Source organism: Ambystoma mexicanum, chromosome 4q (genome assembly GCF_040938575.1).
Source record: "Ambystoma mexicanum isolate Mex_15411 chromosome 4q, UKY_AmexF1_1, whole genome shotgun sequence".
NCBI classification, from domain to species: Eukaryota; Metazoa; Chordata; class Amphibia; order Caudata; family Ambystomatidae; genus Ambystoma; species Ambystoma mexicanum.
The window spans coordinates 213,143,011-213,167,946 of NC_090928.1; the positions used below are offsets into that span (position 1 = coordinate 213,143,011).

General features: G+C 47.0%; 1 protein-coding gene across 4 annotated transcripts in view; it reads right to left on the reverse strand.

Annotated features, from left to right (window-relative positions):
- TIAM2 (TIAM Rac1 associated GEF 2) overlaps positions 1 to 24,936 on the reverse strand; it is a 552,861-nt gene that overhangs the window by 9,703 nt on the left and 518,222 nt on the right. For all 4 annotated transcript variants that reach the window (XM_069607743.1, XM_069607744.1, XM_069607746.1 and 1 more), the window contains 2 exons: positions 22,771 to 22,876; positions 19,133 to 19,220 (listed from right to left, as the gene is read on the reverse strand). In XM_069607743.1, the coding sequence (XP_069463844.1) occupies positions 19,133 to 19,220; positions 22,771 to 22,876 (194 nt within the window). The remainder of the gene's footprint in view (positions 1 to 19,132; positions 19,221 to 22,770; positions 22,877 to 24,936) is intronic.

Sequence of the window (24,936 nt, forward strand, 5' to 3'; positions counted from 1 at the left end):
TCCGTTACAGCATTACAAATGTTAGACTCAACTCATCTCAAATTGGTTTGGGTGCATCAGGGTCACAGGTAAGCTCGGAAAGCCGACAAGGCATCCCGGGGTTTGGAACGAGGAGGTAGGGTGGTGATATATAAGTCTTCACATTCCTGGGCCCATGTCAATGTGGTCAGCCTGTCTTTCGCGCTGGGGGGGTGGGGGGGATTGTGTTCTTCCATCTTAATAGAATGGCTCTCTTAGCAATCATGCATGCTATATACAAAAACGCTCTGTGGCCTTTGCTGTGTATGTCATGGCAACGAGTACTCCTAGGGGGCTGCATTCTAAGGGGATGGTCAGCTCCTCAGAGATTATGTTTATAATTTGGTCCCAGTGGGAACTTATCTGAGGGCATGACCAGAACATATGCAAATTATCTGCAGGAGACTATTGACATCTTGGGCAGCACTTAGATTGCGATTGGGTCATTTTAGATAATCTAGCCGGTGTATAGTAAAGCCTATTCAGATGTTTGAACTGCTTGATAATAAAGCAGAAGTTCAGTGAAACTTTCTGTGTGTGCCTACACATGCGAGACCATTGGTCATATCTAAGTTCGTAGCCTCCAGTTTCACATGCAGGGGGGAGGATGACGAGGGGTTCCAGAACATTGCGAACTGAGCCTGAGTAGCTATCCAGTACAGTTCCATGTTAGGAATGGTGAAACCCCCCTTTTCATAAGGATGTGTCATATCTACCCAATTCTTACCGACTGCTCTGGAGTGCCACAAGAACTGTGCAAATAGACCATGCATTTTGGCAAAGTATGGCTTACCTGCCCATAGTGGGACATTAGTGAAAGTATATAACATCTTGGGAAGTATTATCATCTTGATTAATGACAGTTTGGCGGGAGGGATTTCCAGTTCTGCATTCTGGTCTCAGTATACGAGCTGATGAGGCATAGTTGTCTTTTGACATGGAGGAATGGGAGCGCAATACCACCACCCCCAAGTATTTAATGCGGCCTGGAGACCATTGTAGAGAAGTATTACCGCGACAATCCAGAGTTCCATCTGTAAGGGGGAATATTTCAGATTTCGTGAAATTAATTGTAAATCCCGAGAGTGCACCTATGCGTGTGATGTCTTCAAGTATTGGTGTCAAGTTGGTAAAAGGGTCCCCAACGTATAGTATCACGTCATCCGCGTATAGGGAAATGATCTCGGGGGAAGGGGGTGGGGTTCAGGTGGATCCCGCGGTGTGTATGGTGTATCCCAACAAACTCTGCCATTGGTTCGATGGCTAGGGCAAAGAGAATGGGGGAAGAATGGGCAACCTTGTCGGGGTCCCGTCTCAAGTTGAAATGTTGTCAATGTGCATGCATTAACAAGGGCCTTAGCTAATGGACTTGTGTATAGGAGTTTAATGTAACTCAGGATACAGGGGCTGAACCCCATACTTTCCAATGTTGCAAATGGGTAGTCCCAGGTGACTACCATATCGAACGCCTTCTGAGCGTCTATCGTTATCGCCACTGCTTGTGCCCAAGGGTCAATTCTAGCCATCATGTTAAATAATCGCCTAATATTAAGAGTGGTGGACCGACCTGGAATAAAACCAGCCTGATCGGGGTGGACCAGATGTGGCATCAATGGGAGTAGGTGATCAGCCAGCACTTTTTCGCAAATATTTTGGTATCGCAGTCAATGAGGGACAGGGGTCTGTATGATCCGCAGTCATTGCTGGGTTTGTCTGGTTTTAGCATGACTGTGATTAGTGCTCCTCTCAGAGATTCTGGAAGAGTATGGAGACGGAGAGATTCTTCCCAAACCAGTAGGAGCATCGGAGAAAGTGTTGCAGCATACTCCTGGGAAAATTCGGCTGAAAGGCCGTCAGGGCCTGGGGCTTTGCTTTTGGGAAGGGTGTTAATGACCGCCACAACCTCCTCTAGGGTGATCAGCATTTCTAGTTCATCCCTAGCCGAACACTAAGGCTAGATAGTGGAATGGACTGTAGGAAAGTGCAAATGGCTTGTTGATCACTCAGTTTTGGTGCAGTGTATAGCAGCGTGTGGTAAAAGCTGCGGAATACCTAAACCACATCTGAGTCAGACCATTTAGTGTTCCCGCCCATATCTAAAATTGAATCAACATGGTCCCTCCGACGTTAAGAGCGGACCACCCTCGCCAGCGTCCTTCGGGGCCTATCCCCTTTCCCATATCTCTTGGCCGCGGTCGGTCTAGAAAAGTATTGAGTCTCTATTAGGGCAAGGCTCTCAAAACTCTTTAGTTCAGAGTGGCAAGCAGTGAGGGGTCAGAGGCTCTCGAGTGTTCTTGTGCTAAGTCTTTAAGTGATCTTTCGGAATTTTCTAGGTCTCTTCGAATGCATTTAAGTACTCCAGACTCCCTTGACATCGCCATGCCCCTGATATAAACTTTGAAGGCTTGCCACCTAATGCTGTGAGAGGTGTCGCCCGGTGCATTGGTGTCGAAGATGTTGATATCAGATTTAATGTCCACTCTGAACACCACATCCAGCAGCACCGAGGATTTAAACCTCCAGAAGCAGCTCGGTGGACCGGTTTTCAATTTCAGAGTTAGCGAGACCGGGAAGAGATCGGACAAGGTGCGGGGTCTGTTATCAACACAAGCACTTTCCCCATCAGGGGGCAAGAGATGAGAAACAGATCTATACGGGATGACATTTTGTGTGGCGAGGAGTAGAACGTGTATTCTCTGGATTGGGGGGGTGTGTGGTCCGCCAGGCGTCCCGGAGTTCGAGTGCCTGCATGATGGCTAGCAGCTGGCGAGCTGCACAGGTCTGGGGGCGGGAGGATTTGTTTGACCTATCAAGTGTGCGATCAAGGATAAGGTTCATATCACACCCCACCACCCATATCACAGGTAGCCTTTGATATCCGGACAGGGTGTCTTTCAAAAGATCGAAGAATTCCAAGGAGTCGGTATTCGGATAGTAGGTATTTATAAGTATGAGTTCTAGACCCTCCAAGACGCTGTTAATTACCAAAACCCTCCCCTCTGGATCTACATGTGTGTGTTTCATTATGAATTTCAAAGATTTCTGGATAATTACCATGACTCCCCTGGATTGAATGGAGAATGAGGTAAAACATCCGTTTCCTCCCCAGGAGGTGGCTGTATTGTGGCAGGTGCTGTCTTTGGCGTGAGTTTCTTGTAAAAATAGTACATTAGCCTTTTGTTTAGGGGCGTAGGATATCATTTTACGTGACTTGGCAAAGTTCCCCAAACCCTGGATGTTCCAGCTTAGTATCGTCACCTGTTGTGCCATTCCTGTTTTAACAGGTCATGGGTATCCCTGTCTGCAGTTGGAATGCTGCTGCCATCATTGTGTGCCTTTGAGCCCAGCCACCAGGCTTTTAGTAGTTTCCCTCCACTTTGCCAGCGATGGCGCGCAACGGCGTAATGTGAGCGACTTGAGCAACGAGCGCACCTTGTACCGGCGGGGTCAGGTTCAGACCCCTTGACACCATCTCCCCCCCCCCCCTCACTGTCTCCCGCAACCCAGCACTGTAATCCCCCACCCAACCAACTCCCAAGGCCAAATGGACCTTGGGATCGAAAACAACATCTTCACAAAAGCAACTGCAATGGCGAGTAGCAATAAGGAGGACATTGTGTCCTCAGCATGGCTAGTGTTAAGGTGGCGTAACTAACATTCAGCATATAACTTTGCTAAAGCATTAGACCTTAGACTTTAGTAACAGTGCTCCAGCGTGATGGTGCGGGTCATTCTGCCGGGTCAGCCGCAGGGCCGGCCTCCGGAATCTGTGCCTCGATGAACTTTACTGCCTGAGAGGGTACCGTAAAAAAGTATAGCTTGCCCCGGAATTGAAGTTTGAGGCATGCTGAGAACAAAATTGCATATTGTATATTTCTCTCTTGCACCAACTTTTTGACTGCAATGAATTGGCGTTGTTCTAACTATAGGGGGATGGAGAAATCTGTGAATATTCGGATAGTTTGAAATCCCAGTCGTAGTTCTTTTTTTTACCGGGCCACTCTGAGAAGTGCGTCTCTGTCCCAGTAACTCCGAATTTTAGCAATGATGGGCCTGGGGAAATCTCCTGGTTTCGGCTTAGGTGAAAGCACCCGGTGTTCCCGCTCCACAGCGAAGAAGGGAGAGAGGGCAGGTTCAATAAGCAGGCTCCTGAGCAGGTTTCCAACAGCCAGCTCCATGTTACAGGTCAATGCGTCTTCCCGAACCCCTACTATCCTGATATTGTTTCTCTGGGAGCGGGATTCAGGAACATCGCACTTGGTCATGACTTGTTTCATGTCTTTGGAGAGGGTGGCTACTGTGTCCTGCAGTCTGAGGATATTGTCTTCATTAGTGCCGATCCTATCCACAGCTTCGCTTATTCGGTCCCCCTTGTGTGCTAGTTGGGACCAAATTGAGGATACACTTGCATTGATGTCATCGAGTGTTTCATGTATGGCTGCAAACTCCTTGGCCATGGCCGCCATCATTCCTGTGAGGTCTGGTCGGGGCCTGCGGCCGGGGCGGGCTGGACGATTCCGGTGGAGTTTGGCAGGTTTGGCCTTGGTCGTCGTGCGGGGTTGCTTTTGCAAACTGGTCAATTGCGCCCGCTTTCTTACCCCCGCCAGCTCCTTTGGTCATGTCAGGAGGTGGCGGACCAGTTCAGAAGTGTAGATTGGATGTGGGATCAGTGATTAGATCTTAGTAGCCAGGTATCCGCAGTACTCGAGACAGCAGGGATTGACAGCAACGCAGAGGTGCGCCTTGTGGGTCCGCAGTGAGGGAGCAGCGCAGGGGGACGTTGCACTGCAAGAGGACTTTGGCCGGAGTTTATATGTGCCACACCCCTTCTTGCCAACCCGGGTGTGGCTCTTTGTATGTATGGCCTGCAATGGCCGGGGGGGGGGGCGTCTCCCGGGGAGCACCAGGAGAGCGGGGCTCAGTTCTCAGTTGGGGGATCGGACTGGGCCGAGTAGAGTGCACCCAGAAGAGTCGCCGACCAGGGGGAGAGAGTACAGTGCAGACAGCATGTATGGAGATGCCGTTGTTCCCTTTACTTGCCTCTGACTGAGAATTAATCAATACTCACAGCTGTATGACGTGACGTCCCGGGAAGTGCCCTGTGACAACTTGACTCATTTCTAGGCCAGGGTAGCCGGTAGTAGTCGTGGTGGGCGGTAGCAGGCCGTCCTGCAGGAGCAGGTCTGAGTATGATGGGCTTGGGTGATGATAGGGGTTGTTGCGGTGTCCGAGCCGTGAGGTAAGCCGCCAGTAGCACTGGGCGAGGGCCCTCCTGCCGGTAATGTGTGCTGATAATCTTAAGTGCAGGACCTTCCAAAGCAAGCGCCCCTCAGCCCACTTCCACCGGACCGCAATGAGAAATGGGCGCCTCACCTGGGCTCCCGCATGCTGAAGTATGGTGGGCTGTGTCAGTTGTAACAGATATTATGTGGCATTGAGAGTAGGTCGCTGGACATTTGGGGGTCTGCCTCTGGAGACCGCCAGTGTGTGCATCTAGTCTGCACCTGCAAGGAAGCCCGGCCCCAGAGGAGGACCCCTCTTCAGTGTCAGTCTGTCCTCATTACCTTTGGAGCAGAGGAGCAGGCCCCGGATGGCAGCTTGGGGCCTTTCAGTGTGTAGGAGCCTGTTTTCGGTGGATGCCTGAGGTGCAAGCAAGGAGTGGGGAGGCAGATCAGAACCTATCTGCAGATGTGGCTGGTGAAGGCAGTTCTTTACGTGGGAGGGGGTGTTGCTAGTGAGGCAAGGGGTCTCGGGCACCAGCCATCCGTGTCCTCCTTGGTTCGGGTGGAAGGTCAAGTGGTCTGCGGGTGGACCATTGTCCCCTCCTGGGGTTCCATGATGGGGGGAGTTTCAGATGGGAAGCAGTGCGCTACAGTCTTTTCAGGTAAGGTAGGTGCTTCTTAGCTCATCAGCCGGGAAGGAGGCAGTGTCAGTCACCTCAGTGGCAGGACGTGCTCCCACGGGGGTCTACGCCCCAACAGGCCTGAGGGCTGACCGCTTCTCGGCGGTCCACACGCAATGTCAGCTCTCCCCTCCTCTCAGTACAGGGGTGGTGGAGTCTGCAGGGGGCCTAGACCCAGATGGAAGGGCCGGGGGGAACGGGTGTGGCGTGAGGAAGGCGCTGGTCATTCCCAGGTACCAGGTTCGGACCCAGGAGGGGATGTGCAGCCGCAAAAGCACAAACAACGGTCCAGCCTCAGGTCGGAGGGTGAGCCTTCACGCAGGGCCCACTCGCTGATGGACGTTCTGGAAGGCTCCGTCTGGGTCATTTGTTTTTTCCTTCTCCCTCAGCGAAATACAGGATATCCAAGCCTCTGGTGCGCTGCGTATACTGGGTGCCCACGGCGTTAAGGGCCGCCGCTCCCCCTCCCAATTCAATCCGGGAAGGGTGGACAGGGGCAGGCGTCAGGGGGTGCCAGGAGAGTCGCCCCAGGAAGTGTGGCATAGTATATGCAGTGCTCACTCCGCTCAGTGTCCGATCCAGTGTCGGGCACCGGGATGCAAGCCGAACAGTGTGATCGGTGGGAGGAGGAGCTCGGCATGTGTCTGGGCTCACCCGGAGTTGGGGCTCGCTGGCGGGCTCTTCGTGCTTTTTTCCCTGCTTACCCAGAGGCCCACAACAGTACTCCTGCTCCTACGGCGCGGTGTATCGGTTCGGTCGGGAGGGGCTCAGGAGAACGAGGTCAGAAATGCCCGATACTTCGTCCGGATGATCGTCAGTGGTTCACCTGCCTCTGGTCCCTGAATTATGGATTTTGAGCATGCAAATCCGCCACCTTAATGCAAGATTTTCAGCCGTGAAGCGGAGCTCAGCATCTAGGCTGCCATGTTCATTGGCTGCCCCTTCTCATTCCTTTCTATCGTCCGTGTTATACTATGTCTGATCTCTTTTTGCCCTCACCCCTTTTTCCAGCTTTCTTTTTTGCTTCCTCTCGCTCTCATTCTCTGTCTCCTTCCTCCCACCTCCTCTTCTCTTTCCCAACCACTCTCTGAAGTTCTTTTTCTCTGACCTTAAGAAACTGAGCAAAGCAGGAGCTCAAGTATGTGGGGGCGGATGCTTCCCTCTCCCTCCAGTAGCAAATCGGCCCATACCCATACCTTTAACATGCCCTGATGGAGAAGCTGTGTCTCCAAATACAGGTCTGCTCTCTTGGCATGTGCCAGGCCAGCTACAAATCCACATCATGTAGTGCCCTTCTTAGGAGGGACTTGTCCCACAGTCCTTTTCTGCATTGTCCTTAACTTTGTTAATCAGTGTCCCGCTCCCTCTTGCCTTTACCTACAGCAAGCCTATCCTCCATGTGCTGCTCAGAAAAAAAGAGAGGATACCATTTGATGTGCTTGCATGCATGTGACAGGCTGCAGTGCTAGTGGAGCCGACCAATGATAAATGCTTGACCAAAAAGAAATAAAAGCATGCACATGCCCAGCCTTGAACCTCAGAGGCAACACTGACCATCAGTTGGCATATATGGGAAAGCCAAAACCTGCATAAATGTAGGTCTGACATGTTGAGCCTCCCAGAGTGCCACCACATTCCTTCTGATCTGGTTTCTGACCCATAACCACCCCACGTTAGCCCTCATGCTCCCAATGAAGAAGCCCCCATAACAAACTGATGGTCCCATTCTGGCTCATTTGCAACAGATTTAGATATTTCTTTGATAACACAGTGTGTACACTTTTGCAAAAGTCAACTCAGAGGGGTCCAGCTCTTGGCAGAGAGCAGTGCAATGTTTTGTCAAGAGGAGGGGAGAAAGTAGTGTCAACTTATTGAGCTGGTGGGGCAAGAGCTAGATTACCGCTTTGATCTTTGGCTGCAAGTCAGGATGGCATTGACGAGGACACCCAGATAATATGTAATGTCATTATTAGTACATAGCACTTCATTTTATTGTTCATTTATAATGTGCTTAAGAGCACCCAGTGGTTTCCAAGCGTGGGATCGGGATTCAAACCTGTGTTGCACCGCGCTGTTTTGCTTCCAAGACAAACGCGTTGCCGCTGAGCTATTCTTCCCCCGTGCAGGATTTATTCTGCTTCGAAGTGCACTAATATAGGCTTTTAGGATTAGCCAATTTAATTGTACTAAACCTTGTAAGGATGAAGGACTGAGATTCGAACCTGTGTCTTGAGGCTAGAGACATGGCAGTAGCAATCACTTGTGAAGTTGCCAGGAGTCCAGGCTTCAATATAAGATTGAAGGCCAGGCAAATGGTAGAGTCAAGCTTGAGTGGGCAGGCTTAATACCTTGACCTCTTTCTTTGTGCTGTTATAGCACAGCCATCTGTCTCGCATCCAGTCCTGTACAAACACCAGGACTGTCCTAGAGTTGCATCCTTTGACTCTATCTTAACCCAGGATAATATGAGAGTCTGCTTACATTTGAAAATTGAGACTACACTCTTCAAAATACTACCTCATCAGATGCAATCAGGTAGATGTTATAACTCATTGGACAGAGCAGAATCCATTGGCACACCAACGCACCAAGCTGCCCGACTGGAATAATTCTCTCCTCATCTAACAATCAGCAATGACTCATACCAACAAACTGGGCTCATCGCCCCAGACATGCTATGGTCTAATGCATCAAATGCACCATATAGACCCAGCAGGATCAGGGTTGAATGCATGGCCAAATCATGCAACAGCTGTTCCCTGGTTTTTCAAAGATGGTATTTTCAGTTTCCCATTTGAGAGGGAAAATGTGACTGGAGGTTGTGGAGATGGTGGAGGCACTCAAAATAATATTGGAACTGCTATGTAATAATGTATTCCATAAGCGCCCCACAATCAGCAACTGGGTGATATGTCCATTACAACTGGCTCATGCAGGTCAGCTTCTAGTTTCCTGAGCAAAGGAGAAATACCCTTCGTATGTCTTCGGGGCACAAATCTGTTGCCAGACACAAGTGAACTAGGGAAGTGCAGTTGCCCTCAACCGTACCAAGAAACTGTCTTATCCAGGTTGGGCAGGGGTTAAGGAGAGATGAAAAGTATTCAAGCCTATGAGGGATTTGAGAACCTTATGGTCGAGAGCAGAAATTGTTGCTACTTTAGATGATCGTCTTGTCTCTGCTTAAAGGTAAGTTCTCAAAGATCAGAGGTGTTGGTGGTGAGAAAGTCTGCCAGCATCTGGACAAACCACACAGTAAACGGCCCTAGCAAAGGAGGCAACATAAAACTTGTTGGTTAATAAAGTATTTCCATTATTGTATCAGCTCAAGCTGCGGGTGATACAAAGTAAGATGTTTTTCGCTTGTGTGATGCTGTTCTTGTAATGTTTACTACAGGCCTTACAGAGAAGCAAATAATCAATTCTTCCAGAAGAACCCAGTGGCAAGCCAGCATGTGGCCCATTTATTTTAGATTGTAAGCTCAGGAAAAAGCTTGTTTTTCCTTCTAGAAAGCGGTATGGTTAATGGCCGTAATGGAAAAGTATGTCATCAATGTCCATCTGTATTCGGTAGCCTAGCCTCCATCAAAAACTTTGGGTTAGTGGTTTATAAATTCTCGTACCTGCTTAAAGGCGGCTACTGTAATGCCCAGTTTCCTGCCAAACGTAAGGCGATGGATTGTAAAGCACAACGGATAGTAGCTATCTCAAGCTAATTTGCTAGGAATAAATCCATCTGATTGAAGGCCTAATGCACAACTTTGACAGAGATTGGAAAAAAGCCAAAGGTTTGAAACAGGTTAATAGATTCAGTAGTGTGTATACGTGGTCAACCTCAATTAGACAATGTTTCACTGATAAAAGCAAATTCATCAAGACAACACGATTTTCTATGGGGGGGTGATAAAAACAAGCAATGGCGTTGTAATTGTTGTGAGAAGTACAGCACTTTACGGTCTAATACTCACAGAACTTAGTTTCCCCATGGCTCATTTTAGTGATCGTAACATCACAAAAAACAAACCCCATTCCATCTTCATGCATGCTCTTCAAAGGACATGAGAGAAATTGATAATTACCTAGGAACAAAATATTCTCCCCTACCAGATTATTCTGGTTAAACAAGGTTTCGAAAAGCTATGGAGAATATATTTTTGGCTAAGATTAAATCGGGAATGTCACAAGCATGGTTAACAGCCAACGTTGAGCCCCAGCTTCAAGGGCATTGGTTTATGTATGCAATTATTAGACTGGACCTGATGTAAACCAGCAATTTGAAGGGAATGATTAAAGGCCATCATATTCTTTCTCTCCATACTGACTGTTGAGGGACAATGGAGAGGGAGACATTTAAGGGTCTTACGTTGTCAACATCTCGACAGAGCCCTAAAAAACCATGAGGATTGGCAGTGAACACTTTGGATCCTCCAGTGATAGGTCTATACTCTGCCCTTATTTTAGCTTTCTTTCTTGAGAATTACATCACAGTATGAGTGGAGATGGGGAGTTGGCTGGTGGCACAAATAGGGCGGAGAGGGCACCCCTCTTCAGGTATTCCTTGTAATGCCAGTAGCTCTGTGGTCCTTTGCATTTGTTGCCTGGTCTCTTGTTGTAGATTAAGAATTTCTATAATCTGGCCTGGTGGACAGGTTTTAGGAGGCCATCCTAGCTATAGTGAACAGGGAACACAGAGGTTTGCCGAAACCCAATCAAGGTACGTGGATGAGCAGCAAAGGCTTATTCTCAGGAGAGATGAGCGGGGTCAGGGGCCCTCAACAAGTCCACACAGTATGGCACACAATAATTCAATTTAGACAGTCATGTATAAAATAAGTTACTTATCAACTGGTAACGTTCTTTCGATTGGATGTTCCTCCAACGTATTCCTCATCTTAGATGTATTCCATCCAGCTTTACTGCTCTTCGGGAATTTTTTCGGCAGAGGGCGCCGTGCGTCGGTGTTGTCGAGTCAATGGTCCCTCGAAGGCCTCCGTCGAGGGTGACGTCATCGGGTGTATAAGTAGCACGCGCGGCGCCCGTTGGCTTCAGTTCTGTTTTTCCCCCTTTTTTTGCCTGTGATCTTGTACTGTGTAGATTGTGCCGGCAGACAGGTATCAGTCTTGCGAGATTTGAGATGGCAATAACCCGGAAAAATCTACAGAGGGGTAGATTGGGAGGGCGATGAGGAATACGTTGGAGGAACATCCAATCGAAAGAACGTTACCAGTTGGTAAGTAACTTGTTCTTCCAGTGGATTGTGTCCTCTAACGTATTCCTCATCTTAGATAGACTCCCAAAGCAGTATTTTGTACACTTTCTCTGGAGGAGGGGGTCAGATTTTCATTTTTTTTAAAAAATGTTTACCAATGCTTTTAGATGGCGGAATAAAGCACTGCTTTTCCAAAAGTCAGCTCCCTAGACTGGGAAGCATCCAGGCTATAGAATTTTGAGAAGGTGTGAAGTAAAGACCAAGTTGCTGCTTCGCAAATGGATCTTATTGGGACACCTCTTTGAAGGGCCGTGGAAGAGGCGATGCCTCTGGTGGAATGAGCCCTTAACCCTTCTGGTGGGTCTTTTTGTGCTAGTCCGTAGCATTCTGAAATGCAAAGTACGATCCAGCGTGAAATTGTCTGTTTTGTTACTGATTGACCCAGTTTCCTTCCTGTGTAGCCTATAAACAACTGGTTGTCCACTCTAAGCCTAGAAAGTCTAGAGATGTAAAAGCTTAAAGCTCTTTTTGGATCCAGTCTGTGTAATCTTTCTTCCTCCTTAGAAGGATGCGGTGGAGGATAGAATGAGGGTAAAACAATTTTCTGACTTAAATGAAAATCAGATATTACTTTTGGTAAAAATGATGGTTTAACCCTCAATACAACTCTGTCCTTATGGAACACAGTATAGGGTGGCCCAGAAGACAGTGCCTGCAATTCGCTCACTCTTCTTGCTGATGTTAGAGCAACTAAAAAGGCCGTTTTCCACGTTAGTAATCTTAATGGACACGTGTGCATAGGTTCAAAAGGGGCACACATTAAGAATTTTAAGACTAAATTTAGATCCCAAATCGGTACTTGAAATGGGTGAGGAGGAAACATTAGTGAGACCTTTTAAGAATTGTGTTATCAAAGGAATTTTGAAGTAGGAGCATTCTTCTGATGAGCGCTTGAAAATGGAAAGCACCGCAAGGTAACCTTTTATTGTTCCGATATTCAGACCTCTATGTGCTAGGGTCAGAAGGAAAGATAGTACTTCCGGAATAGAACATAGAAAAGGATCGACATTCTTTTCCCTGCACCAGTTGCAAAACCTTTTCCAACGGCAACGGTATAGAGACTTTGTTGCTGGCCTTCTTGCCGAAAGCAACACCTCCATAACATCATCTGGAAGGCTCCAATACCTGTATCTCAGCCTTTCAGATACCAAGCATGAAGGTTAAGTGTTCTGACCTCTGGGTGGAGAACCTGACCTTCCATTTGAGAGAGAAAGTTCTCTCTCTGAGGAAGATGTACTGGAGGACAGATGTACATATCTAGAAGGTCCGGATACCACGTTCTCCTGGCTCAATCCGGGGCAATTAGGATCATGCGGTTCCCGAAGCGTCTGATCCTCCTGATGACCTGAGGAATGACGGGAATCGGAGGGAACGCGTACAATAGTGGGACATTCCACTCCACCACGAACGCGTCCCCCAGGGCTCCTCTCGGGTGAAATTCACTTGAGCAATACCTTTTTGCATTTTCGGTTGGTACTGGTTGCGAATAGGTCTACCTGAGGGGTTCCCCAAAGGGCGAAGATCTCTTGATTGACTTCCTGAGCCACTTCCCATTCGTGGGACACCGTGCTCTGCCTGCTCAGAATATCTGCCGTCATATTCTCTTCCCCGGCTAGATGAATTGCCTTTAAAGAGATTCCTTCTTGAATCGCCCAATACCAGAGCTGCATTGCCTCTCTGCACAGGAGTAGTGACCCCACACCACCTCTTTTGTTTAGGTAGTGCATGGCCACTGTGTTGTCCGTCATTATCAGGACATTCTTTCCCCCGACAGATGGCAGGAAGGCCTTCAGCGCTAGTCTGATTGCCCTCAGCTCTAAAAGGTTGATATGTAGTTTGGACTCCGATGGAGACCAACGACCGTTGATTGTCAAATAGTTGGCATGAGCTCCCCAGCCTAGGAGTGAGGCGTCCGTCACTACTGTGATCTCCGGCCATGGTTGCCAAAAAGGTTCTCCTTTTAGGATGTTCTCTGTACAGGTCTTGTCTGACCTTGTTCGGAATCTGAAGAAGATCAGTCATTTGACCCGAGAACTGGGACCACTGAGTCTTTAGAGCCCATTGAAGGGATCTCATCCTCAAGCGTGCCTCTGGCACCAGGAAGATGCAGGATGCCATGAGGCCGAGCAACCTTAAAAAATCGTAAGCCTGGAGATTTTGGGCATTTTGGAATTTGGAAACCATCTGAAGAATGTCTTGGGCCCTCGTCTTGGGAGGGGAGCTCTTTCCCAAGGATGTGTCTAGTACAGCTCCTATGTACTGAAGCTGTTGGGAAGGGGTCATCTGCGACTTCTTGAACTTGAGGGAGAAGCCCAGTTTGTGGAGAAAGTGGCAGGTGACTTTCAGATGATCCAGTGCTTGTTCGGCAGAATGCGCTCTGATCAACCAATCGTCCAGGTAGGGGTAGACATGAATCCCCCCCTCTTCTGGGGTGCGCTGCCACCACTACCATTAACTTGATGAAGACCCTCGGGGCAGAGGTCAACCCGAATGGCAGGACTCAAAACTTATAGTGTGAGTCACCAACTACGAACCTCAGGTATTTTCTGTGCTTCAGATGAATCGGCACATGAAAATAAGCATCCTGGAGGTCCAATGACACCAACCAGTCCTGAAGTTGAAGGGCCTGAAGGATCTGAGAGAGAGTTACCATCTTGAACTTGTCCTTCCTGAGGAACTTGTTCAAGTTTCTTAAGTCCAAGATGGGTCTCAGTCCTCCGTCCTTTTTGGGGATAAAAAAATACGGGGAGTACCATCCCTTGTTCCTCTCCGCTGCAGGTACTGGTTCTATGGCACCTTTCTCCAGCAGGGTTAGAACTTCCTGCTGTGGGAGCAGGTTTGAAGACTTCAACGGGTGTCTCACTGGTGGATTGCTTTGAGGTTGCTTTAGAAAAGGAAGGCAGTAGCCTTGGGCTATTATTTCTAGAGCCCAAACATCTGAAGTAATGGCTCGCCATTCTTGCAGATGCTGTGACAGCCTGCCTCCACAGGTGTTTTGTGGCGCAAGTCCTCAAAGTGGTTTTGTGGCGGATGTTGCAGCCGCTGCTGGCAGAGAGGCTGCAGCTGCAGCTGGCTTAGCACGTTTTCCTCGTCCACCGCGAGTGGCCTTTCTTTGGCCCCTTTGACTGGCCATTCCTCTCGCCTTTCCATATGAGGTGTAATAACGATAGGATCGTCCCCTCCATGATTGCCCTTGTGCACGAAAAGGCTGAGGTTGCCTAATAGCAGCTCCTAAAGATTTTGCCGTTGCTTTTGAGGTCTGCAACCTCTCAAGGCTCTCGTCAGCCTTGTTGCCAAAAAGGTGAGACCCATCAAAGGGCATGTTCAGAAGACGGTTCTGTACGTCCGGTGCAAAACCCGACTACCGTAACCACGCAAACCTGCGCATTACCGTGCTAGTGCCCATGGACCTGCTTACACTATCCGCAGTGTCCAATCCAGATTGAAGGGATTCCTGCATGGCTTCCTTTCCATCTCGAACGATAGCTAGGAAACCTTCCCTTTCTTCCCCTTCTGGTATGTGCTCCGCCGCCATTGCGATGCACTCCCACAGAGTGTACGAAAACTTTGCCAAGGCACGTGTGGAGTTGGCGGATTTTAATGCCATGCTCCCGGCTGAAAATACCTTCCGTGCCCAACCATCCACACGCTTATCGTCCCTGTCTGGAGGGATAGACGGGTACGCAAGTTTGTTGTAAGCTGTGGCTGCCTGTATGACCAAACTCTTGGGAGTTGGATGTTTTGACAGATAGCCGGGGTCGCTACTGGCTGGGCGGTATTTTGATGCGAGGGACTTATTTACCGGAGGAATAGAATCCGGAGTTTACCAATTCTTGGCCACCCTGTTTTGTAAGTCTACATGAAAAGGTAGTACTGGGTCTTCAGCTGGACCATGGTCCAATATATCTGTTAAATCGTCTTGGATGAATTGGGCTGGTGGTCTAGCCCCTCCCAAGTAATCTACCGCCTTGGTCATTAACTGACAGTAAGATGGACTGGCATGCTCTCCTGGATCTGGTCTACCAAAGTCATTCTCAGGAGAAGTGTCAATGCCACTTGCATTATGTAAAGACTCCACCAAATCCCTCATTCTGCTTTGCTCTGAGATCAAGCATTCTGGGACATTTGGGGTGCCATATTCCAATCCAAAAAGATACATTTTCCTCATCGGATCTCTCCTGTTCCTCAAAAATTGAGGTCAAGGATTTGAAAAACTCCTTCCTAGGGAGAGGCTTGAAAACCTTATCTGGGAGAGGAGGAGGGAGAGGTGTAGTACCAGACTCTGAAGAAATTACATGTTTTGTAACTTTCTCCTTTTCTGGTTTCCCTGGCTTGGCTGGAGCCTTTTGCGCCGAGGGTTTCGGCGTCGACAAAGGCATCGACGACATATTGGTCGTCGACAGGGTCTGCTTCGAGGGCGTCGAGGCAGTCTTCGACGATGTTCCCTTCGAGGTGTGATAGGTCTCGGGCGGCGTCGGTGACCTCGAGCGGTCGACTCGACTCGAGCGTTTATCGCTCGGCGTCCTGGAAGGTTCCCCATCCTTCCTTTTACGATCACCCGGGCTCGAGGGCGCGCGAGTGTCGGAGCGATGACGCTCCCGGCCGGCTTCCGAAGAAGGCGCGGACCGAGGCTTCGCCTTCTCAAACACCTCCATCATTTTAACACTGAATGCTTCCCACTCTTCGGAAGACTAATGTTTTGTGGGGCAATTCATCTTTTTCGAAGACTCGTCTGACAACGAGGTGGAGGGAGACCTGTGGCATCGTTTCTTCGATTTTTTTGACGAAGACGCCGAGCGATGAGAATCGCTTCGGGATCTAGATCGATGCCTTTCGCGTCGAGGAGATTTCTCCTCATGGGGTCTCAACTCGACGCTAGAGGCTTTTCGATCCTTCCGACCTACCTGTAACTTTCCTCTCTTTTCTCGCAAGGCCTTCCCCGTCATCGCCTGACACTTCGAACAGGCCTCTATGTCGTGGCCTTCTCCGAGGCACCACAAACACTCGCGGTGCGGGTCCGTGATCGACCTTTTTGAGCCGCACGACTTGCATTTCTTGAAACCCGGATCTCGGGGTCGTGGTCGGCGTCGATGACGAGGGCATATTTCTTCACAGAACTCGAGTCGCGCCGAATGTCCGAAGCAACGTAACTGCGGAAAAACGGAACTGAGGCGAACAGGCGCAGCGCGTGCTACTTATACACCCGATGACATCACCCTCGACGGAGGCCTTCGACTCGACGACATCGACGCACAGCGCCCGCGCCCTCTGCCGAAAAAATTTCCGAAGAGCAGCAAAGCTGGATGGAATACATCTAAGATGAGGAATACGTTGGAGGACACAATCCACTCGAAATACAGTTATTTATTATAGGCCTTCTGAACACACTGGAAAAAAAATTAATGCAACAGTAGTATTATTGATATGATATGACATTTGGAACACGCCTATAAAAAAGTGTTTCAATGCGCGACGAGGCAAGGAAGGGACAACAGAGGGAGGAAAGAGACAATGATCTTACTAGGCTTACTAGGTATTGGACAACACTCTAAGATACAAACATATACAGTCACCATAGGTTCAAATATACATCAGATAACTAAATCAGCAAAACAGGAAAGTATTTTAGATGAAGGTGACGACAGGCTCAATTCAAGTCCCGGTCACAGAAGCTGCTCCAGGACATGATCCTGTGAAGGTAGTGCAACAAGCTGGCGGTCACCAAAGTTTCGGATTTGAACACGGAACAGTGACGCTTTTGGTGAAGTAGCCCACAATAGAGCTGGGCAGTCCAGGTACACCTCTGAATGCTCTGAAGGGCTGGATCGTCATGAAGGCATTGAGTCTAGTTGGTACCACTACCCAAAGGGCTGAAGTAAAACTCAGGGACTTCGGAGACCAGGCAGAGGAGTAGGGTTTCACCAGGCTGGCTACTGGAAGGGATGCTGGGCCACTTCAGTAGTCACCTTTGGATCTTCAGCAGGCCGCTCTTCTTCAAGGGATTCTTGGCTCCAACGACGATCTGAAGGAATGGCTGCAGAGGTCCTCTTTTTAGCCATAATTCTAGCCCATAATTCTAGCTGGAAGCAAGTCCCAGCCCATCAATGGTAAGGATCTGCACCATTCAATAAGCCAGTAATTGTCCAATCAAGAAAAACTACTGATTTCCCATTTGTCCCATACTCAGGCGTTCTGGCACTAAGAATGTGGATTGGAACTAGACAATTCCAGCCCCCATCCTGGGCCACATGCACACAAAGGCTCACTAGTCCGTGAAAGCCACAGCTTTCCCGGGGCAAGTGCATGACCGTATAAGGGATTTCCTGACCTGGGAATGCAGGAAGAAGCCCAAACTATAATATGGCCAAGGAACAAACGAAAATCTTTTGGCACAGCCATTTTAGGGCACTAGCCACGTTTTGTAGCAACACGCTGTAAAACGTGAATGTGAGCACCAGAAATAATCCAAACACAGTAAAAATGTAACTGCTGCCACCAGCATGACTTTAGGAACATATAAAAGTAACCAAAAAATCCCATGTGTAAAAATAGAAGGTGATACAAATGTATCACATTGCACTGCAGAAGGTGCTGTGTGCAATGTTGAAAAGTACAAGAATTAAAAAGGGAAACAGTTTCCCAGTACTGATAGTTGGACGGACCGATCAGTTTCCCCATAACAATGAGCAGAATGGACGTGAAGCTGAAGGCTTTACTTGCCTTCGAAAAGTCAGGACAGGATAAAAGAAGCAAAACGAATGGGGTTCCCTGGCAAATTATGAAGGTTAAGTTCATAAAGAAAATGTTTCCTAACAGTAGACACACTGGCTGTGGGGAGGGCAGAGTAATTAAATTCTGGATAGGCTGCCTCTGGGTTGGTTTTGACACCAAGACGATGACAACATAGGGGAGGAGAAGTCTGATGCGAGGCACAAGTAGTGAGGAGTTGTGCTCTTCCATAGCACTACATTGTGGTGTGAATAGTGCACTGCTCCCCTTCCTGCTGGTGGTCATAATAGATGCAAAAGACTTTTAAGGAGCTGATGTTCAGTAGAAGAGAAAGGTGCATGGATGGGACGGGACCAATTCCGTCTTGACATAAGTGTAAAAAGTCCCCTCCCTGCAAATTTGTACTTTTCCACCACAGAGTGCAAAAGACTAAAACATACTCAACATTGCCTTTTCTGGTCACTTTTCCACTTTATTGGTGGAAATGTGTAAATGTCTCATATAAATAATGCTTTTGGGGATTGGAACACTGTAGTATGCTGGCGCTGGATCAGGTTTTCATCTGTTGTCATATAGAACTACTTTGATCCATTCTTCAATAATATTTGACACCATTTAGGCTTTGAGAAAAGGTTGCTTTTAATGTGCCAGTTGGTCAATTGCACTCTTTAGTCAGCAATAGTTGTCCCTTGTGTGACATACATCCCAGTGTGTACATTGTTCAAACTACAGTCGTAAGCTGCATGCATTAGATTTGTGTGCCGACACGTGTTTCAACCAAAGGTTGTTTTCAAGGCTGTACAGTTTGGTGAAGTGAGTGTTATAGTGCAGTGATAGTGACATGTAGTGCCAATTGTGTTAAACATTTAATGGATATAGTGAGTCCGTCCTGCTCCTCTACTCCACCTGACAAATGGTAGTAAATCTTGCGGATTGCAGAAAGTGGCTGTAAAAGGGTTTACCAACGCCTTTTCTGATAATCCTGACCCATAACTCCTCAAGGGGTTTTCTGAAGCGCGTATGGAGTATATCCATTTCAGGTTATGTGGCTGGATCACAATTAACAAGCTATGTACAAAAAACAATAGACTTCTTTGTATTTCAGAGGCATGCGAGTGCCTGGAGACCATACAAATGGCAGAGGTGCGTAGAATATATCCCCCAAATATAACATATTATTTGTAACCAGTGTTAAAAAATCATCCTTTGTTCATTACCTGCTACAGAGCTGAAAAATAGTCTCCGGCCTTCCCTCAATTTCTGACTTGGTATGGATCAAATCCCAAATATAACTATTTTCTGTTCCTAAATTAAATAAACATACAAATATTTGTTATTCTTCATAACATTTCAGAAACCGACTCAATGCTACTAAGTTGTTAAATAAACAGTTTTCATTTCTACAAAATATAGGTTCATGTTTGAAAACAAGATGAAGAATTTGCAGAATTAGGCTAGCTAATGTAACAGGACTAACAAGCACTGCCTTTTATCTCCCTACCTGGGTGGTGGTTTTAGGCAGGTCGGGTGAACTAAGCCCTGTGTTTTGCAGGAGAGAATTGATTTAAATCTGCATTGAAGTTTACAGTTTAAACTGTTTTGCTGAAGCAAGCTGCTGACACATTCCATACTAAAGAGCCAAACCCTACAAGATGGCATGTACTCTAGACACATGTTTTCTGCTTGATTCCTGAAGTCTCGAGCAGCGGTGCATCAGGAAGTAAACAAATCAACTCTGTGCTGTGTAAGGCAAGATGTACTACACCAGCCTTGACCTCTTGTTAATAGGTAACCCAACCTTTGTTACAGGCCTGTACTACACAAGTTGGTAGAGTGACTGAGCAGCAAGGCATATCTCAAGAGGGGTCACAATGAGAGCTGTAGAGGTGCAACATAGAGATTCACAGTGACAAGTATTCAAATAATACTTATACTCAAGATTTATTTTAAAAATAATTATTTATTAATTTAACAGTCCAGTTTTAAAATAAGCCTTCTTTAGAAAGGGCAATATGCAACAATAAAATACACTTCAAAAATACACTCCTTCAGTTTCAGTTAAGTAAGTACATACCCTTTTGGGATGTCGCACACACTTCCTACACACTGAGGTGACTTCAATTGCTAGGACACTGTGGACATTGATATAACACTTTAACACTTAAGGCAATACTGAGTTTGTGGAAAAAAGGAATATGTTAGGGAAGGAAACAAAGGTTAACAAGTTTCTCGAAGCAGGTAAGCACTTTACAATCCCCCAATGAAATATAGGTTAACCTTTCCCAGCTATACAAGTAACTTATGTATGAAATTTTGAGGGGCAGATAAACGCAAGGTCTGAGGGTAAGAAGAGTCCTCAGGGAGCCAGGACAGCCAATGTCAATTGAGCAAAGTCTAGGGAAGCTGAGGCACTTCTTGAAGATAGCACAAAAGTCTTGCACAATGTTAAAGAGAGTTTTGTAGTAAAAAGAATCAATGTTGGGCCACAAGCTCGGAGGCTTGTGAAAAGAAAAGCTGCAAGCAACTCTGCAAAGGGCAGCAAATACAAGTCTCCAGTGAGAGCAAGAACGCTGCACACAACAAGGAGGTAAGTACCTCCAGTTACACAGTACCTTCAGTCTGAAGAAAGGGGTCCAGCTAGTTTCTGTTCCTGTTGTAGTCATGCAGATGCTGTTGTTCCTGGGCCTCAGTCGTGGGGACAAGAGGGAGGACTTCTGGGGACTCCTGCACCACGGTTTGAAGGTTAGCAGCAGCAATAGACTTCAGCAGCACTTTGCGATTTCAGCTACTAGCAAATAGCCCCACCACGGTTCTTGGACACCTTGTGGATTCCCCTTGCTTCTGGGGTCCAGCACTCGGTTGAGGTGGCTCAGGCTTGAGTCACCCTGCTTCGAGGTAGACCTTAGGATCTTCCTGGAGCTCGGGTCCGGCTTAAAGACTATGCACTCAGCATTCGTGGCGTTCCTGTCCCCTGGCATTCTGTTCCAGCCGCAGCAAAGAAGTACAGCCAGCAGGGAGAGGAGTTCCAGTCAAGTTCGTCTTGGGGTCAGTTGGTCCCACCGACCCAAGGAAAGAAGTCGTCCTTTCCGAGTTTCGAAATTTGGAGCTTCAGCACTGCAGTAGGGCTTCACTTTGCAAACCAATGGTCCAGGAGGGTGCAGCAAGCTTCTCTTCCAGTTTCTTCTTCGGTTCCTTCGTCCAGTGGTCGGCACTGCCTTCCTTGCAAAAGACCTCGCCTTTTGTCCAGGTTTCTCCCTTTCATTCGCAGCCTAGCTCTCACTCACACAACAGGTGGTTGCAGTCCTCCAAGGACAGCCAGACAGCCAATCACCTTTGGGTGCATTCCTGTAACCAAGCAGACTAAGTGCAGGGAGTTTCGGGAACCTCCCTCGCTTTCTGCCCTGCCAGACACGCTGGAACCATAGGCAGGCTTCACCCGTGAATCCCGCCAAAGACAAAACAAACAAAGGGACCAAATCTTTTTGGCATGCAGAGTACATCTCACGAAGGACCTTATAAAGAAGAAATAGCGAAAAAAGAAGACCAGGGCCATCTTGACAAAATGGGCACCCATGGGTGCAATACTGCAGCTGAGGATTCATCCTGCGGAAAATCAAACCACTGCCACCAGCCATTAATTGTAGTAAGGGTAACATAAAAAATGTTCAATGAGAAGGTAGACAAAGGGGAGACTAAGTAACCCCCCATCACTCCACATAGGATGGTGTATACTGGCTCTACTAAGAGAAAAGTGTAAGTAAAGTAAATGTCACTTTACTACTCTTGGAAACAGTAGTTTATCCAAGAGAACGTATTTAAACCTTGACAGAAATCCAAAGGACTTCTCTATGACACTGCAAAAAAGGTGCTGTGTCACAATACAAAGAGATGATGCCTATGGAGTTTGTCAGACTCCAAAACCAAAAGAAACAGGGTTCAAATCAGAGAATAATACTTGAGGGAGTGAGAACAGGTCTCACTGGCTCCAAGATAAAAATTAAAAGTCCTAAAGTCCAGCAAAAGAGCTGGGGGTCTCTACGGTAGAAGGGAATTAGCACAGACAGAAATGAGAGTTCTCCCTAACACTGCGTAGGGCTGCCCCATCACAGACATTTGCCATGAGGTAAGTGTGGAGCTAAAGAAGCCTTGGCCTCCTTTCTCCACACAAGGTGACTAAATAAAGTCAGACTTAGCCTAGCTCTACTTCTTATCATTACTGTCATGGTGTACCGAAATCCTGCTTCACAGTGAGGATGCGCCCCGTCCAATTCATCCAATTCTGGATACTTGTCCATCTTAGCTGCATTTTGGTGCTATTTGTATCTTCTGCTTTTCTCACAGGCTCCATTCACCCTGAAGCAGGCCAAGTGACAGTGACACAGACAGACAGACACACACAAACACACAAATGAGATTCTAGGGGTAGTACGTGACGAGAGCATGCAGTACTAACAGGCTGGTGATAAACTAGTACTACCACACCTTCCTTTGTCCAAAGAACACAATTACTATAGGGTATCCAACAGGGTATTAAACAAACTGCTTTGACTGGGTGAGTTTGTACACTAGCCCTGTAGCAAATAAGTGGATGCCTCGGAGCACCCTGTTGTCATATAACCACAGCCTGTAGGTTCCTGAAGCACAATCCTCTATTGCACATATACAGACAGAACACATTGCATGCCACAACTATGCAATCAAAGTATACTCCAAAAAAGGTGTAAGAGCTCAGAGTAGCAACAATAGGAATGTGAATTGAATTTTAATGAGAAAGGCTAACACAGCGTAGAGCCTACAAAGAAAATGTCACTTTTTGCAGACTAGCATTAGAACCTATTAATTGAGATTTAATTACCTGCTGCATTCCCAAGTCTGACTTGAAGTGCGGATAAAGGAATCAGCCATCGGAATTTAAATGGGTCCATATCACCATGGATATGCGCTGCACGGGTATTCGAATGCTGCAAGGCAGAGGGAAAAGAAGCCATTTTATAAATGTCTAACAGCTCTTAACAATGAAAATAACAATGCTTTGGAAATCTACCGCTGTTAGGCGATGATCATGTGGTAAAAGGAAACAGTGCAAAGTTCTCAGCAATACAAATGACTCAAATGAAGAACACCTATGCAATCCTATGTGTGTGTAAATCTTTTCAGTGGGATCACTTATGGATGTTGTAGACCAACAATTACAATATTTAAGAAACATTCCAATTTGTCTAAAAAAAAAACACAACAGATTGCTCTCATCAAGCTTATTCTAGAGACTGGCGACTATGCAGGAGCAGATACAGAGTGTATCACACTGTTTTCCTTACACCTGGTTGACAAAGAGGAAATAGCCTAGCAGAGGGGATGGGATCCAGCCAAGGACCTGAAGGTCTAGAAGGTAACAAGACAGCAACTATATCAGAAGGGGATTGGCACAACAAATTCAGAGGGCTTTTGAAGGGTTGGGAGATAAATTGGGGTGAAGGAGGTGAAATATTTGAGGTTGCTTGTTTGAACTTGGATTTGGGCTGAAATGTGTCAATAACGATATGACTTGTAGGAAAAATATGTTGGATCTGAGAAAAATGATGAGTTCCCACTCTTTGCTTGAAGCAGACGGCTGGCAAACAACTTCTGCACAGCCCGAGAATTTGAAGAGCACCAGCTGCCACTTTAAGAGACTCCAGCTCTACCTTCCAATTGCCTAGTGCATGTACCACCTCAGGTAGATGTTAATGATATTTAATGAGGAAGGATTCCCTGACCCAAGGGTGATGTTCTTAAAACAGGAAGTAATGTAGTTTGTTGAACTCTGGCTAGTGAACCAAGCATTGGGGGAGGAGGTTGGGGGGAGGGGGGGGAGGTGATAGGGGGGATGAAAAAGTATCAACAGTTTCTTACCCATTTATGAGGCTAAAAGTGCTCACTATAACGTTTCACGATTAAAGAAATATAAAGATACATACAGTAGTTGCAGAACAAAAAGCGTGTTTGGTAAAGGGACGAACAAGGGACATGACATAGTTGACAACAATCATTGATCAAGCTGAATTAATTGGGTAAGCTGCTTGCATGATGGAGATAGGTTTGATAAACATGGGCACCAATAACATTTGTTTTCAACAGATCAGAGCATGATAAAAAGATATAAAGTATTCACAAAAGTCATTTTACAAGAATACATGCTACACCTTATCTCCTTCAATGTCATTTTTATAAGTAGTGGCATTTATAGAGCTATATAGACTGGACACCATTGCGTGCGAGGGGATATAATTCAGGCTTAAGAGTGGGTTTGCTCCCATTAATTGCGCACACAAACACAGTTATTAAAGCTCGTTGAGCGTGATTTAATGCAAATCAGAAACAGCCAACACGTGTTTCGAGCTTCAACGCTTTTTCCAGGCTTGTGAGAGCTCGAAACGGGAAACTATAGAGTAATACGATTGCAAAAATGTACAAGGTGCATTCACCGGCTCCACTATAAAGTTGCAGTTGCAATTAGCCACAGCGTTTCTGCATGTAGTGAGAGAGACAGGAGCCATAATTAGGGCTGCCAGAGTGTTCAGATGGATTTCCAAATTCAACCCTAGGAGTGGTATTTGTTAGGCCAACGTATTATGGTCAACAGGAAAGACACTGAAGTCTAACCAAACCAGATGAAGGTAGCTAGCAGAGCAGGCTTATCCTGCAACACAATATAACTCTAGTTAGACAGGTAAGTACAAAAAAATACATGCACACTAAGCAATGAATCATTAGGTCTGTATTGTTACACAACTACAATAAGGGATACATTACTCACCGTAATCGTATTTCTGATGCTTCCATCTGCTTAGATTCACATGCTCTGCCTAGGCCGACATCTAGTGGTAGCTGCAGAGTATTACATTTTTTGACTTTCGAAACTCGAAAAGGGATGTCGACAGGGCGTGCCAGTAATACTATCCCTAGTGTGATGTCCAGTGTACCCATGGTGCTTCACACGCCGAGGTCCCTCAGATTGTTTTGTTTTTGACATGAGGTAGCA